This window comes from Monodelphis domestica, chromosome 2, assembly GCF_027887165.1.
Source record: "Monodelphis domestica isolate mMonDom1 chromosome 2, mMonDom1.pri, whole genome shotgun sequence".
In the NCBI taxonomy this organism is placed as follows: Eukaryota; Metazoa; Chordata; class Mammalia; order Didelphimorphia; family Didelphidae; genus Monodelphis; species Monodelphis domestica.
This window is the reverse complement of record NC_077228.1, coordinates 261,617,556-261,635,148: the sequence shown is the minus strand read 5'-3', so window position 1 is coordinate 261,635,148 and position 17,593 is coordinate 261,617,556. Positions and strand designations below refer to the sequence as shown.

The 17,593-nt window shown below is 38.9% G+C and overlaps 1 protein-coding gene across 3 annotated transcripts in view; it reads left to right on the top strand.

The window, feature by feature from the left end:
* The window catches only part of LOC107651401 (zinc finger and SCAN domain-containing protein 23), a 70,287-nt gene extending 53,483 nt beyond the window's left edge, over window positions 1-16,804 (top strand). Inside the window, exon 4 of one of the 3 annotated variants that reach the window (XM_056817789.1) lies at window positions 16,448-16,804. In XM_056817789.1, coding sequence (XP_056673767.1) covers window positions 16,448-16,491 — 44 coding nt within the window. In that variant the 3' untranslated portion in view covers window positions 16,492-16,804. Of the gene's footprint in view, window positions 1-10,830; window positions 11,108-11,153; window positions 14,808-16,447 lie in introns of those variants that run through there. The other 2 variants (XM_056817788.1, XM_056817790.1) reach the window with 2 other exon arrangements.
* The last annotated feature ends 789 nt before the right edge of the window (window positions 16,805-17,593 follow it).

Below are 17,593 nucleotides of genomic sequence, written 5' to 3'. Positions count from 1 at the left end.
CACTCCAGTGGGTCAGAGTCCACCATGGTTGCTCAGCAATGCCCTTAATCTTTTTATCCTTTTATGATCTTAACAAAAGAAAGGAGATCCCAGCCTCATTTCATATTCTGGAAGAGAAACTGTTTACCATCACCTTAGAATCAGACTATTCTTGGAGGAGGGTGGGGGGTTAGAGGAGGTACAGGGGAAATTATTTCACAAAGATATCCCAATTCAACATTAATTTTCCATACATAGCTTACTTGTATATATTTGTTTGCATATTGCGCCCCCCCCCCCCTTGTTAGATTATAAGCATCTTGGGTTTAGGAACAGTTTTGCCTTTTTTTTAATTCCCAGTGCTTAGCACATTGCCTGACAAACAATAAATGTTTATTAATTCATCCATCGTTGCCCATTAGATAATATAATATGGTTCTTCTAACAAGATTGATAGGACACAGGAAGTTTCCATTGTTAAATGGAAATGATACATCTAAGCTTGTGCTCACCCAGGCCTCTTAGATGTTATTGCCTTTTATAAACAAGTTGTAACCCTCAGGCCCCAGGTCTTGGGGAACATTGTTTTGCTTACTTCAACAATGACTCTGCCTTTCATGAGAGGGGATATGAAGTTGGACCTTGGCCATTAATGAAATAACCAGGGACACTTGAGGGGTAGGGTTCTTGGATAGTCTTCTCAAGGGACTAAAGTTTGACCCACAAAAGTGGTATGTAAGAAAACCTAGAGGTATGGGGAAGTCAAGATTTTTATTAGTACTGATTCTTGGTAGGTGATTACAAATTTGACTGAGATAATAGAACTGAATAATTGGGAGTCAGAACCAATAATGGAATGTTTCAAATATCTCCTAGTACATAGTTTTGGTAGGGCATAATCCACTCCCCTTCTGCTGAATTGAATAATCCAGTTGATGATGATGTCACCAGAACTGCAAATTGAAAATTGGATTCATCAATACTGTGGTGGATCTTTCTTAATTAAGGATTATTGAATTCAGTGACATTCCTTGTGCTAATCAGAACACAGTTCTTAACCTGTATATGAGTGGCAAAGTGATCATAATGGCCCTTTTCCTCTATCTCAGGGCAAGAGATTTGCCCTCCCTGCAATTGATACGTATTCAGGATAGAGGATGGCATTCCCAAATGAAGTGTATTACTGTAGCAACCACAATCAAAACCATTATGGATCATATCCTTCCTTATGCCCTTCCCTCAACCCTTGTACCATTACTTTTGATCAAAATACTCATTTTACTGGGAAGAAGGTCTTGGGCCCATTGCCACTTCTTTTCCATCTCTCATACTACTGTCAGCCAGCTGGTGTTTACTACTAGATGCTAGAGTGGACTTTTAAAACACAGCTTCTTCTAGCATCACTGATTATCAGGAATGAGTCTCCTGTCTTCTATAGATGTGTCTTTGTCAAATCAAAGCTACCCTAAAAAGTAGAAGGACTCTCATTTCTGGAAGTTTCTTGGATCCAACCTTGGACACAGTCCCAAGTGACTATCTCTAGAGCTTCTTTATTCCATCCTTGTGCAAGCCACCCAGAGCTTGGGGCTATTGTACCATTAGGTAGTTCTTTATAGCCCAGGGAAATGATTCAGTTCCCTCTTAATTGTCAGGTGTCCTTTCCAGTGTTGATTCAGACATTCCTTCTAGAAAGAACTTGGAAGACCAAGGGAGGAATTATTGGAAGGTACTTTGTTTTTTAATTATGAGGGAAGGTAAACTTGTCTTTTTATAATCATAACATTGGAAAGTGATATATAATGAGTCCCGCTACCAATTCAGGCTCCATAATTGCATGTAAGAGGTTTGTGACCTCTTAGCTTCCTAAACACTGATGACCTAGACCTGCAATAGGGACTATTGATCACCCTGGAGGAATTGTCATCCATGCTGTGGACCTTATATTTTTGGCAGCTCTCTTGACACTGGGATTTTTTTTTTCCTTTTGGAAGACCTATTATGAATTGAAATTATCCTCACTCTTTAAAGATTATTTATTTTGTTCTATGCTTTTGTTGTGTACAATTATATACTAGTGTTTGTATTAAACTTCTTCCCAGTGCTGCTAAAGTTGTTTTAAGCTTATTTTAATGATGGAAGGTCCCCTTGAAAAATTGTGGGACCCTGTCACCAAGATGTGGAATTTGTTGGGAATAATACCTTTTTTTGTACTTCTATAACTGATCTCACCTGTAATAGTGAAAATTTCACCTTTTTAAGATTGTTGTAATATTGAACAATGGCCGCCAAGGAATTTACTTATGAAATTCCTAAAATGAAACACTCAAGTCAGAATGGAGTTTATGGAGGTTTAATCACAATGGGAGTAGGGAAAGGAGAGAGGAGAAAAGGGAAAGGGGCTACTCAACCTCTGACCAAGGCAGAGGGAGTTTTAGGCCCAAGGCCGAGGGAGTGTTAGGCCCAGGGCCAAGGTGGAAAGAATCAGTCCTTAACTCAGGTGAACGATCTGAAGGAAAGCTGTTTGCGGGTGTCCTCCCTGTCCAAGCTTCTAACATCAACTGGCATCTCGCTCTCTCCACAGGAAGTGAGCGAATTCCAGAGGCTGTTCCTTACCTCACTTCCTGTGCCTCACAAGTGCCAATGGTTGGCTCTAGCTTGGCTTAGGACAGCCCAGGTGGGCAGTTAGTTATTTCTGATTTGTCATTGACTAGCACATGCCCATGTAGTGTGGGTGTGCACAATTTTTGGGTACTATACCAAGATGGAGACTTTTGAAATTCACACACCTTGCTTCTGCTCCTGTTGATGTTTGTATTGGGGGTGTGAGGAGCTAGGGCCATCACTAAGGATGAATGGGCAGTTTGCCATCAGAGCACAGCTTAGAGTAGTAACATTGTGGCTGGATCCTTCTCATTCTCATTTTGCTTTTACTACTCCCCTTCTTTCCTTCCCCCTTACTGCTGAGACCCAACAAGAACCCTACCCAACATGGATTCAGTCCCATGTTCTGGGTGTTACTTTAAAGAATTGGAGAAGCTTCCTTTGGTGCCTGGAGTATAAAAGGACAAACTTAGGGGAAATGGAGGTCAGAAGTTTTACTTATGCTTCTGCTGCCCTTTGGAAAATGCTTTCTTGACCTAGAATGACCCATTGTGGTGGAGGCAGGAGGCAACATTTTATTGAAATTAGTACTTCAGAAGTTTTATTTTTAGTCTTTTGTTAGTAAAGTTTTCTCCAGGACATTCCTGACTCTCCAGATGTCTTAGAAACCTCTTTTCTCTGGAATCTCAGGCCACTTCACATATTGAAATTAGTTTCCTCCCCCAAGACCTCTTCATCTGTTTGGCTAATTCCTCCCAGAACCCACACTTTAAGAATTATGTCCAGGACATCCCACTTCAGGTTTAAAAAATTCAGAGAGTTTGGAATGCAGCCTGAAGAGGTATGAAATGGGTACCTTCCCCCTCTTCCCTCTACCCCAAACCCTGCTTTTCAGCTTCCTTTTATATATTGTCCAATTTAAGACTTGTATAGTAGGGGCAGCTAGATGGTTCAGTAGATTTAGAGCCAAGCCTAGACAGGAGGTCCTGGGTTCAAACCTGGCCTCAAACACTACCTACCTGTGTGACCCTGGGCAAGTCACTTAACCTCTGTTGCCTAGCCCTTCCTGTTCTTCTGCCTTCGAAGCAATACACAGTATTGATTCTAAGACAAAAAAAAAAGATTTGGGGGTTGGGGAGGGGAAGGGGAGATGAATTGAGTAGCAGACAGAAGGATTGGGAATTGGAATATTTATCCCTAAAAGCACCTGAAATACATTTCTACTCTCCCTGTGTAATATACTTCAACATCCTTGTCCAAAGGATTGCTGTCGTTGGATAGAAGAAAAGCAAAAAACCAGGTATCACCACATGGGTAATAGGATCCCCCATTCCTGCAGAGACAATCAATATATACATGGGTACTGGGTAGGGGACATCATTTTACCCCCAGAGATGTGAAGTTCCAGGCTCTGTGCTGAGTGTTGAGGATACAAAAAGAGGCAAAAGACAGTCCATATCCTCAAGGAGGTCACTGTCTCTGGGGAGACAACATGCAAACGCAGATATACAAAGCCAGCTCTATACAGGACAAACTGGAGATCATTAACGGAGAGGTCTCTGCAAGGAAGAGTCAGAGAAGGATCCCTGGAGAAGGCGAAATTGTAGTTGGGACTTAAAGGAGCCCAGAGAGACTGGAGCTGGAGCAGAAGAGGAAGAACATTCCTGGCAGGAGGACAACTAGACAAAATGTCCGGCGCCGACAAATGGAGCATTTTATTCCTGGAATAGCCAGAAAGCCAGTGAGACCAGTTAGAGACTTCAGAAAATCAGAAAGGTCGAGGGGGCAGCTTATGAAGGGTTTTGCATGCCAAAGAGAGTACCATTGTCCCATAGAGCCTTCATTGGGGTTTTTTAAAAAATCTAATTCTTTATTGGCTATTGCAATGAAAGGCATCCAAACACAACACTTTGTTCTATATCCTGGGAGCTGATTGGCTCAGTGACTGTAGGTTAATAATGTGGAAAAGGTTTCTAGGAGAGTAGGAAGGGTTTATAAAGCCTTAAAATATAGATAAATAATAAAATAACTATAACGCCCTTTATTTGGTGGATTTTCACCTATCTTAGGGGTAACTCCCGCCATAGGTGAGGGATCACTGTATTTTGTATTTGATCCTAGACACAACAAAGAGCTACTAGACTTTATTGAGTGGGGGCGGGAGGTGGGAAAGGGGATGTGTGACCCATTGGGCCTGTGCTTTAGAACAATTGCTTTTGTTGCTGAATAGAGGGTGAAGTGGGGAGAGACTAGAAGTTGGTGATGTACCAGCAAGCTATTGCAATAGGCCAGGTGCGAGAGGTGACAAGGGTCCATACTAGAGTGGTGGCTATATTTTTATAATTATTCTATTTTTTATAAATATGGATTTTTTTCACTTTCTCTTTGATCTCTTTGCGGTATAGGCAAGTAATGGTTTTGCGAAGTCAAAGGACATCCCAAATTGATCAGTCCTTTCCTTCTCCAAGAACTTCCACTTAGCTTGAAAAAGCTGTTACTTTTCCTGCATGAAGTCTAACATCCCACACCCACTTGTGATTTAAGTGGGGAAAATAGTTCCCCTGACACTGGTTGAAAGCAGAGAAGCACATGGTTGGCCAGGTTTTTCCCCCTGAAGGCATGAATTCAGGGAAGGAACACAGGAATGGGAAAGTGTCCCCAGTAAGAGGTTCCTGGATTCTGCCTGCCTCTTCTCTTAATACTATTTGTCTGAAATAGCCTGTGAAGAGCTTAGGAGTGTGTGTGGTTATCAAGAGTCCTAAATTGGAGGAGGAAGAACCATTAAGGTAGATTTTAACCACTTGCACTACCAAGATTCCAGACCAGGTACTTGAAGAGGAAATCATTTACAACTTGGGAGTGAGTGAATAGAGGCGGGCCTCAGGGTATCCCAGGGCCAGTCTGCTTTTTGTGGCCCTTCACATTCCAAAGGCCAAACTCAGGATGCCCTTGGTGGGATGTCACTTCCTACCAACAGGGCCAGGGGAGGCAGGGTTCGACTGGCAACCAGACCTTCCCAGGAGCACCAAAGGCTCAGGTGATGTCTTTGGATTGAAGATTAGAAGATATGGGTTCTGTTCCAATCTCTGTAACAGGACTAAATTGTGTGACTAGCTGTGGGAACAGCTGAGTTACACAGTGGTTTGAGAGCCAGGCCTAGAGATGGGAGGCCCTGGGTTCAAATGTGACCTCAGACACCTTCTAGCTGTGTGACCCTGAGCAAGTCACTTAATCCCCATTGCTTAGCCCTCACCACTCTTCTGCCTTGGAACCAATACACAGATAGAAGGTAAGGGGTTTTGTTTTTTTTAAAGAAAGGAAGCAAGGGAGCCTCTCTGTTTTAAGTTATGTAAAAAATTAGTGGTTTGGAATGGAGCATCTTTGAAAGGCTTTTGGGTCATTTGGTCACCTTCCTGAAGGAACAGATATAAGGCCACTGGTGATCCATGTGTCCAAGGGACTGAAAGTTTTCCACGATCTTAAATTTGTGAATTAAAGAACAGAAATAAGTTTTACTATCTCTAGCTTCATTGAGTTTTGGATCTATTTTAACATTATTTCTGGTGATTTTTTTTATGATATAAATATAAGATATCACATGGGGGGTTGGGAGGGGAGGAGGAAAAGAAAATTATCTTTGTTTCCAAGGAATAATGTTTGAAAATGACCAAATAAAATAATATTCAAATTGAAAAAAAAGAAAAAAATGGGCTAGAAGGGGCAGATTCAGGGAGGGGTCTGGGATGATATGAGCAGAGAGTTCCTAGAAACAGGAGTGACAGATTCTCAGGTGCAAAGGGGAACAAAGACTCTTTGGTATATACGTTCAGCACAAAATAGCAAGAGGAGTAAGTATAAAGTGACTCAGTCCCAAGGTTTCAGCAATGCAGTGACCCATGGCATCTCAAGGCCAAGTGTCCTTAAGGCCCAAGGTTTACAGAAAGAGATAGATAGCTCAGCAGAAAGTGAGATCCAAAGGTAGCTAAGTATCCCACCCCAGGTTTCCATGGTTACTTCATCTAGGTTTAGTCATAGTCATTCTCTCAAGGATTATCAGCTTCTCTGAGTCACTCTGGGTCCTACATAATTGGAGCCAGTATCACACAGCTTTATTGTCTACACAGTTAAGCAAATTAAGTTAATTAGCATGTCCATTTTCTCATATTTCATCTCACCTTCTTCCCCTCCAATTTATTGCCTTGTACATAGTAGGAGCTTAACAAATGTTTATTGATTAACTATTGATTAAATTGTTGTTATTGATTGTTATTGTTATTGATTAAAATGTTGATTAACTCTTATTGAGATCAGGAAAAAAAAAAGATGTCACATAGGATCATAAACATTTAGCTGGAAGGGAACTTGGAGATCATCTATTCCAGCTCCCTTATTATGTAGAGGTATAGAGTGTTTAAGTGACATCCAAGATCATAGAATCATACAGTCCCAGAATTTGAACTTGAAATCCTTTGACTCTAAAGCCAGCAATTCCATTTTCTACTATATCAAACTTGTTTCTTCTAACATATCCTGCCTCATTAATGAATTACATTTTTGCCTAATTCAACATATCAAGAATATTCAAACTACCAAAAGGTAGCAAGAATATGTTGGTGACATAATAAAAGATCATAGTTATTTCTAAAATTTTACTCAATATGTTTTAACATTCTATAAAGATTTGACAAATGTTCACTTTATTTGTATAAAATTTATTTAATCTCAGACAATATAAAATATAGTCATTTCTACCTTTGGCAGTGTCTTGTATATATAGTAGGCATCCAGCAAATGTTTACAGAATAAATAATACCTGATGCACTATAGGAAGATCTTGGATGTAGAAATGTAAAAGATCTCAAAGATCATCTATTTGAACTTCCTTTTCTCCATTTTTAAATAATTTAATTTTTCAATGAACAAGAATGTATTTTCTCTCCCTCCAAACGTCTGCTCCTCCTATGGAAAAAAAATGTAACAAATATGCATAGTGTAAGGATAATTTAGGGTTGTGACCTAATCTAAATTAATTTTGGTTGCCAGGGAATATCCCAAATAAAATACCCAAGTCAGCTTGGAAATTTATGGTGGTTTAATTAATATAGAGGGAAAAAATTAAGGAGAAGAGAAGGAAAGGAATAGGATTTCTCCCGCCTGGCCTATGCCAGGGGGAGTTCAAAGTCCTCCGCCACGAGGTCTTTGAAGATTAGAGGCTTTTTCTGAGAGGATAGTGTTTGGAAAGTAAAGGAAGAAAGAATCATCCTAAAACTCCAAGAGAGCTCAGAGAAGACACCTCACTTGAACTAGGTTACTAGGCTTCTTCCAGTATGGTATCAAAGAAAACTCACTGCTAAACTGGACAATACTGCCACCACACCAAGATGCTGAAACGCTCAGCTTGCTGCCTGCCACCAGCCACCTCTCTGCCACCAAAGAGGCCGGAGAGAGGAAGTGATACGAAATATATAGACGGTTTTACATCACTTTCATGCGTCTTACATGTACCAATGGTAGCTTAAGGTTGATTTAGGACAGCTCAGGGGTCTGTCAGTTGTTTCTGATTTGTCATTTTGCTAGCACATGTCTGTCATAGGCCATCCTCTTAAATACTTAATCATTAAGTATGGGTGTAGATATTCCAATTTTTGTTAGACTAAGTAGGGTGGAGTAATCTAAAGTTCACAATAGTCAAGAAAAAATAATTCCTGCATTGATCATGTCCAGAAAAATTTGTTATTCTGCACCTCTAGTCCATCTGTCCTCTCTCTGTTAGGAGGTGGGTAGCATACCATCATTAGTCCTCTGGGAAACTTGATTGGTCATTGCATTGATAAGAGTTCTTAAATCTTTTAAAGTTGTTTTTCTTTACAATATTATTATTGTTCTGGTTGTCACTTTACTCTATAAATTCATAAAAATCTTCTAATGCTTTTCTGAAAATGTCTCTTTCATTATTTCTTTTTTTTTCTTAAACTATTTTCTTTCTGTCTTAGAATCGATAGTAAGTATTGATTCCAAGGCAGAAGAGTAGGAAAGGCTAGGCAGTTGGGGCTAAGTGATTTGCCCAGAGTCACACAAGATAGGGAGCAGACTAGATATGAACCCAGGACCTCCTGTCCCCAGGCCTGATGCTCTATCCACAGAGCCACCTAGCTGTCCCCCTTTCATCATTTCTTAAAGTACAATAAAGAAGGAAGAAAATAAACATTTATTAAGGTACCAGGCATAATATTGAGTACTTTTACAAATATTTTCATTTAGTCCTCAGAACAACCTGGAGGGGTGGGTGCTATTATTATCCCAATTGTACAGTAGAGGAAACTGAGGCAAACAAGGTTAAGTGCTTTGTTTGGGTCACGTACCTAGTAAGTATCTGAGGCTAGATTTAAACTCAGGTCTTCCTGATTCCAAGCCTAGTGCTCTAGCCACTAGCTGCCCTTAATAATATTCCATTATGATAAGATGCCAGTGTTTGTTCAGCCATTCTTTAGCTTTGAGTTCTTTGTCACCACTAAAAAGAGCTGTTATGGATATTTTTGTAATTTTTTTTCACTTTCTCTTTGATCTCTTTGAGGTATAGGCAAGTAATAGTTTTACTAACCAAAGGACATGCATTGTTTAGCAAATTTTGAAGCATAGTTCCAAATTGCTTTCCAGAATGGCTTGACCACATCACAGCTCTACCATTAATATTGTATAATTATCCTAAAATCCAGGCTTTAAAATTTTTTGGAGAAATTTCAGGAAAAGAAACTCGTCAACACCCCAAATCAAGAAAGCAGATCTCTTTTAGGGAAGGTGCCATAAAGAAGTCTGCAGAAACTATACACTGCATCAAAAGATCCAGAATGAACTTTGGAATATAATGAACTGAACTGAAGGGGGTTGAACATATCATTTATTCTGAATGTAAACTCTTATGCCAAAGAGGAATGCCCACTAATTGGCTTTTTGTCAGTGAGCCTATCAATCATTATTTTTGCTTTCTTTCTCTTTTATTTCCCTCTTCCCTTTTCAACCTTCCATAGAACCCTCTCTCCTCCCCAAATGGGTCTGGGTCTGGATTCTATGTGCTCTCTTGAGTTTTCCTTCTTTGCATTTCATTTCTTCAGTCTTGACCCATTTCTCTCAATCACATAGTATAGTATATCTCATACTGCTACACTTCTCTTTCCTTCCCAAATTTTTATTTCTCTTGAAATTCTTGACCTTTTTTCCCCTCCTGATGATTATTGTTAATATACATAAATGCTGATAACGTGTATGGATTTATTTTATGTACAGCAATTTTCTCAACTGAAATTGTCTCAGTTAATATTAGTCGGTTCCTAATGGTATTAAATAAGTAAACAATCATATAATCTACAAAAAACAATAATCTGTCTCCTCTTTATCAAATGATTATTCTCTCAATTTCTTTTTCCTGTTTTAATGTTATAGCTAACATTTCTAACATTGTATCAAAGAGTAATGATGATAATTGACTTCCTTGTTTTGCCCCTAACACTTCCACTCAACTCATAATTTTATAGAGGAGGAAACTGAGTTCAAGATAGGATAAGTAATTTGCCTCAAATCAGAGCAAGTGATAGAGCCAAAATTCAAACCCAGATCCTGTGATGTCAGTTCAGTGGCAGTTTTTATTTTAGTGTGCTACTTCCCAATATAATTCATAATATATTTTTTCTTCCTTCATATCTGTGTTAAAGACTGAATTAGAAATGCTAAAAAAATCTCCTAGAGTGATACTTAAGGTCTCTAGGATCACAATTAAGTCATTGATACTTTTGATGATTTGTGCACTGGGTCTAGAGTCAAGAAGACCTGAGGTAAAGAAGTGTAACGTAACCACAACAGGACTGTGAAGCCACTGAGTGCAATCCCATATATCATCTTTCATCAGGCACTGAAGAACTGTCAGTTTCTTGCTTGGCTGGTTAGAGTCCTTAAAAGGGACTTCTGGCTAACCACATTGAGAAAAAGAATTATGGGAGTAGAAATGCAAAAGGAGAATCCATGACATCACTTATCACATGTATTTATGGGTATATGATTTGGGGTTTTAGCTTTTAAAAATTGCTCTATAGCAAAAATGAATCATATGGAAATAGGTATCAAGTGACAACATTTGTGGAATTGCTTGTTGATTTGGGGAGAGGGAGGGAGGGAAAGAAAATGAGTCATGTAAACATGGAAAAATATTTTAAAATTAAAATTTTAAACAATAAAAAATTTTTTTTTTAATTTAAGGGACTTCTGGCCTTAGAGAGTCGCTCTGAGCAAGTCACCTACCTTCTCTTTGCCTGTTTCCTCATCTGTAAAATGGAAATAATAAGAACCTGTCTCCCAGAGTAGTTATATGATGATCAAATGAGATTGCATTTGTAAAGCGCTTAACACTATGCTGTATAGCAGGCACTCTATAAATGTTAGCTATTATCATTATTAAACCATTTTGTTTATTATTTTCCTTACTGTTCAGAGGCTGCTCTCGTTGAATTAAACAGAAGATTGGTCTTCTTAAGCATGTATATGGAATTTTCAGTGCTTTGTATCATTTTTCTCATTAACAGGGATTATATTTAAGGAGTATCTCTTAAGAAGCTCAAGAAGAAGCCTCGTAACCTAAAAAAACAAACGAACAAAAAAATCCAGTGGGTTGTTGTTCCAGGTGTCAAAGAATCAGAAACAACTTGTGATGGTAAAAGTGGATTAAGATAATCCACAGGATCACCAGTCAAATTTACCATCAGTTGCTTGAGACAGCTCTGCTAACTGGGGAGAGAAACTCTTTGTTTGAGGAACCATCAGTTAGTAAGTTCACTAGCCTGATGATGAAAGGAGCAGACAAAATCCTAGCCAGATCTTCCATGATTGTGATTCTGGAAACCCCGAAGAGAAAGCAGTTTTAAAAGTACCATGTAGCCACAGCAGGACGGTGAAGCCATTGAGTGGAACCCCTATCCCATCTTCTAGCATGCACTGAAGCACTCAGTCTCTCACCTGATCAGTCTGAATGCTTAATGGGGGCTGTTTCTTCTAGGCCCCAGCCCCTCTTGATGATAGATGCCAACACTTCCTGAACATGAAATGGATGATTCAGTGTGTTAGGGGGGCAAAAGTGGATAATGATGCCAGAAAATCTGTCAAATGAGTAACTTTTAAAGGCCTTCTACAACCTATGCCCTATAGTCGAAAAAGCACGCCATGCACAAAAATGACTGTTTCAACTAAGCCTTTTCCCTCCACCTCTGGTGGTAGGGGTGAGGAAGGGTGGATCCACTAGCAAGGTTGTCCTCTGCCAGGAGCCAGAAACTCGGCAAGCTCTAGTAGCAATAGCTGAGCCAGGAAGCACCACCTAGTTCATCCATCTGCTGCCCATTCATTTTCTCCAGCTGCTTTCCAATTTGGTGCAATTGCAACACCAAAAAATCCACTGGAAGGAGTTGGGGAAGGGATTCCACCATCACTCTTCTCCCTGCTCTGCCAGGTACCAGCTCAGTCTCTGAGATCCTGTGATCTCAGTCTGATCCAGGCTCACTGGCCAGGGCTTTCATCCTTCATGTGAGCTTGGCTTTCCTAAATTGGGAAGAATCCCCTCCAGACTGCCCCAATCCTGTTTCCCTTGATTCCTTCCTGCTGAGTAATTTTGACCCTGGCAACACCATCCTGTTGTAGGATTTTTAGATTCCTACACCAGAGAACAATACTTTTCAAAGCTGTCTTCATCCTGAGATGAGCCAAATGTTCTCCCTCCTCTCCTAACAACTCTAATGTCTGCTTCCTTCTCCCCCTTCACCCCACCTCTTCCTCCTCCTCCTTCTCATGCAAGCTACCAGGCTGTGCCAGTCAAAAAGAGGCAGTCGGGCTTTTCTAGTGCCATCAGAGGCATGTGGCTCACCCAATGGGGGAAAGACTCGAAACACTAGAGTTAGTTAGAACTAACAGGGAGATCATCTAGCCTAGGGTAGGCTTAACAGCTTTGATTGAGGGCCACAAGATCATCAAGATCTGAAGTTTTATAGAAAGAACTTTTTGTTCCATTGACCTGGGGCTGGATATTTCCAGAAAATAATTGGGGCAGAGAAGGCGGAGGAAGACAGGAGTGGATGTTTGTTGGGATGCCAACAGTGCTGCTGCCATGATGTCTGTAGCTGAAATCTTCCCTGACCTGTTCCTCTCTGCTTGAGAAGAATCCATCTGCCCCTACCCTGATGGCTGGACTGGAAACTATGTGGTTTCAAGAAAGAAAGGTTTCACCAAGGGAATTTTTAAGGCTTCTTTCAGGCCTTTGTGGGACATTTATCCAGCCACAAATAAGCCTCTCCCTTACTCCAAGAGTTGAATAATGATGTAGCATATAGGTCTAGCTTCCCTGCTGAAGAACCTTTCAGCAGTTGGTATACAATCACACTGGTCACTTTCTCCAAATTAAACAGCACCAGATTCTAAGGATAAGGGTAAGGGAGATATATGTACTCTTCCTAAAATACATACTTTGTCCATTCCTTTTGTGCTTCTGCCTGAGGACCTTGATGATACAAGACAGCTATTAAATGGGGGAGTGCATCAAATATTGGACTTGGAATCAGAAATTCCTGAATTTGAATCCTATCTCAAATAATTAGTTGTGTGACTCAGCAAATCACAAACTCTGCCTCAGTTTTTTCATCTGTAAAATGAGGATAATAATAGCACTTACGTCCCAGAATTGTTATAAGCATCAAATGAGTTCTGTTCTTTAAAATGTAGTTTTGCAACCTTAAAGCACTATATAAATGCTATTATATAGATACTAGCTATATCCCATTTCCTTAGCATATTAAGAACTGAACATTTCCTCATTCAAGATCTGTTTTAGGAAGTAGTTATGGAGATGGGGCCTAGGGAAAACTGGGCACTGTAGAGCAGAAGCTGCAGGGATTCTTCTTAGTTTTACACACTTAGGGTTTGTTCTGCATCTCTGATGACCCAATAACCTTTAACAAAAAAAGTATTTGTTGTATAGGATGGCTCTGAGGGAGAGCTATGGTGATGTTTAAAAAACAAATTACATCAATAAAAACTTTTTAATAAGGAAATCTTTGTGTCAACTTTTTCTGGTAAGGCTTTGATATCTAAAATATATATTGAATATTAGACAATATGTAACATACATATTATATATTCAAAATTCATTCCCTAATAGCTACGTAACCAAATTCCCAAAAGTTCTTATATTAACAACCATATGGAAGGATGCTCCAAATATTACAGGAGAAACAAATCAAAACAACCTTATTGCCCTCATGCTCTGCAAATTGGCAAAGATGTTAAAGAATGGGAATGATAAATGTTGGAGGGGTTATACCATGTTATTAGAGTTATAAATCAGTGACCATTTTGAAAGGCAATTTGGAATTATGCCAGTAAAGGGACTAAAAGTATACAGAGATTCCACTACTAGGCTTAAATTCCACAAAGGCCACGGATAAGAAAATTCCCATCCACACCAAAATATAGCAACACTTTTTTTGGTAGTAAAAAATTGGAAACAATTGGATGCCCATCAATTAAGCAATTGCCAATCAATGGTAGTATATACATCTAATAAACTATTATTGTGCTGTAATAAATTATAAATATCAAGGAGCATGAAAAAATCTATAGGAACCGATGCTGGTAAAGTGTGTGTGTGGGGGGGGCAATAAAATGTAAAGGAGAAAATGACCACCAAAAAAAACTGAGTGAATGTTGCAAAACTAAAAACAAAAACAAGAATGTCTCAAAAGATATAGGAAAATATCCCTATGCCAATGGATGGAACTGGTGGAGGAGGGGAAGTTGAAGGGATATTGGGAAATTTGTTGATATTAAAACATGAATAAAAATGATTTATTTAAACTCACCTTCTAAGTATAAATTCTAAGACAAGAGCAGCAAAGGTGAGACAATTAGGAGTAAGTGACTTGTCCAGGATGACACAGTTAGAAAGTACAAAGTTGGGGGCAGCTGGGTAGCTCAGTGGATTGAGAGCCAGCTCTAGAGATGGGAGGTCCTAGGTTCAAATCTGGCCTCAAACACTTCCCAGTTGTGTGACCCTGGGCAAGTCACTTGACCCCCATTGCCACTCTTCTGCCTTGGAGCCAATACACAGTATTGACTCCAAGATGGAAGGTAAGGGTTTAAAAAAAAAAAGTACAAAGTTTTATTTTTAAAATCAAAATATTAAAGCCATCTTTAAGATTTCGTTGGCTCAGGAGTCTAAAGGCTTAAGCTCTCTCGTTCAAAAGCCAGAGCACCAGTAATTTTGATTCCTTCCTCAGACAATATTGATAAAACTCAGCTGAATCAATGCTGTTTGCTCACCAAACATCCTTTCCCTCGTCATGACTAAATAAGCCTTTTGCTAACTATCTGATGTTCTATGTATATCTTTTCTTCCAATCTCAAATATTAGGTCTAGGCTCAGCCCTGGCTTACTACAAATGGCTAGACCCATACTGTAGTTATGTAGGACTTAATATAAATTCTTTATCAGCAGGAAATTTTCATTTTTATCTTTATAGCTCCAGGGCCTAGTATAGAGGCTTTCACACAGTAGAAGCATAATAAAACTTGTTAAATTAACTTGAAATGAATATGTGTTTTCTAAAGATGTTTGCTCTGGTATTATTTAAAATGTTGTTAGATGTGGACAAAGGAAAAGATAGTATATTTCTCCAAAATAGAAATCACAAAAAGCTAAAGATAGCCAATACATTATCTGCCAAGAAGCAAGGTCCCAAAATATGAATGGCTTGAATGTTGCATTGAATCTAATAGGATGAAATCACTATAGAAATACTTGGACTCAAAAATCAACTTCATAAGTACAGGAGATTCAGGTTTAAGTGTATTGAAAATTCCATATAGCAGTCTAAATGGTCAGGCCTGAGGAGATAATTAATTAGCCCTGCAATCATTAGCCCTGTTTAGGTCATATTTGTTCAGTCCTAGGTGCCACATTTCAGGAAGGATTTGGAGGGTGATCAGAAGCTGGAAGACCTCATATTTATACCCATGAAACTGTAGAATTTTAACTTGGGAAATTCTTGTCTGATGGGGGTGGGGGTGGGGAAGATAGCCATCTGTAAGTATTTGAAGGGCTATTACAGAGAAGAGGGATAGGGCTTGGCAGGCTTTACTCCAGAGGGTAGAGCTATAATCAATCATTAGAAGTGGAATTTAGGCTTTATGTCAGAAAATAAAAGACTTGGTGAGGTCAAGGGCTTCTTTTGAGGTATTCTCAATATAACCCCTGAAGAAAGCAAAGACTCAATGGAAGATTTTTTTTTAAACCCTTACCTTCCATCTTGGAATCAATACTGTGTATTGGTTCCAAGGCAGAAGAGTGGTAAGGGCTAGGCAATGGGAGTTAAGTGACCAATGGAAGATTTTTTAAAATACTGATTGTCCTTTTACATTTTACAATAATAACTTCAGATTAAAGAGGCTATACTATATCTGACAGATATTGCTTAGACATATCCAATAGCCAGAACTTACTCAGGGACTTTTTACCCACAATTACAGAACACACAAACTGGTATATAGAGGTTCCCTTGGGAAATCCTAGGTGGGGACATAAATTAGAGTGATTTATAAGAAACCCCTAAGTCTAAGTAAGATCCGAGGTTGAGGTTAGAGATGATGTTACATTAGAGAGAGCTTATGCTGGATACTTATGAAACAAAAATGGAAAATATTTGACTCCTTATTAAGCCTAAATATATTTCTTTTGGGAATGATGTTTTTCCCCTTAAATTTAAAAAAAAAAACAACTCCTTTTCTACTTCAGCTATTTGTAGTTACTTTTAAAAGAATTTTTTTTAATCTTTGGAATTAGATGAAAAGTGCTTACTGCTGTGGGCTCCTTATGAAGATGTGTGAACTTGGAAATTACTCACTCCCTACACAGAGACTGATACATTGTGATACAATCGAAGGTAATGGACTTCTCCATTAGTGGCAATGCAATGTCCCTGAACAATCTGCAAGGATCTAAAAAACACTATCCACAAGCAGAAGATAAACTGTGGGAGTAAAAACACCGATGAAAAGCAACTGCTTGACTACAGCGTTGGAGGGGATATGACTGAGGAGAGACTCTAAATGAACACTCTAATGCAAATACCAACAACATGGAAATGGGTTTGAATTAAGAACACATGTGATACCCAGTGGAATTGCGCGTGGGCTATGGGAGAGATGGTGGGGTGGGGGGAGGGAAGAAAAGAAAATGATCTTTGTTTCCAATGAATAATGTTTGGAAATGGCCAAATAAAAATTAAAATAATTAATTAAATGAATAAATAAATAAATGAAAATAAACAAATTTTTAAAAAGAAATAAAAAAAGAAATTACTCCCTCCCCCTCAGTGTGCCCAACCCTTTCATTTCTCATACCTACCCCACTGAGAATGGAGCAAGAAGCCTAGAAACAGAAACAGGAGTACCAAATAATTCAGATAGGTTATTTCCTTTAAGGGAAGTACCCACTTTTAATAAAAATGGAAACTTGGTATCTGTAAGACACCATACAACTTTTAAACCTGAAGATTTAAATAAATTCAAGGAAAAATCTTCCATCATTTGAGGAAGAACCAATATTAATTATAAAATGATTGGAGAACATATTCAGAACTTTTGACCCCACTTGGAAGGATGTTGAAAATTTATTAGAAAAATTTCTGACAAAAAGAGAGAAAAATAATGTCATCTCTCTGGCTAATCAGAAGCAAGGTAGGAGAGGACATTATTGACCAACTGAAGATCCACATTGGAACCCCATTGTTGAACCAGATTATACAAAACTAAACCAGGCCAGAGAAGCGTTATTGACAGCCATGAGAACATGCTCTGATAGACCTGAAAAATGGTCAAAATTTGAAAGAACCCGACAAGAAATTGATGAGATCCCCTCCCAGTTTATGGACAGACTTATTTATGTAGGAAATACATATATGGACCTTGATTTATCCAGAGAAAGGGA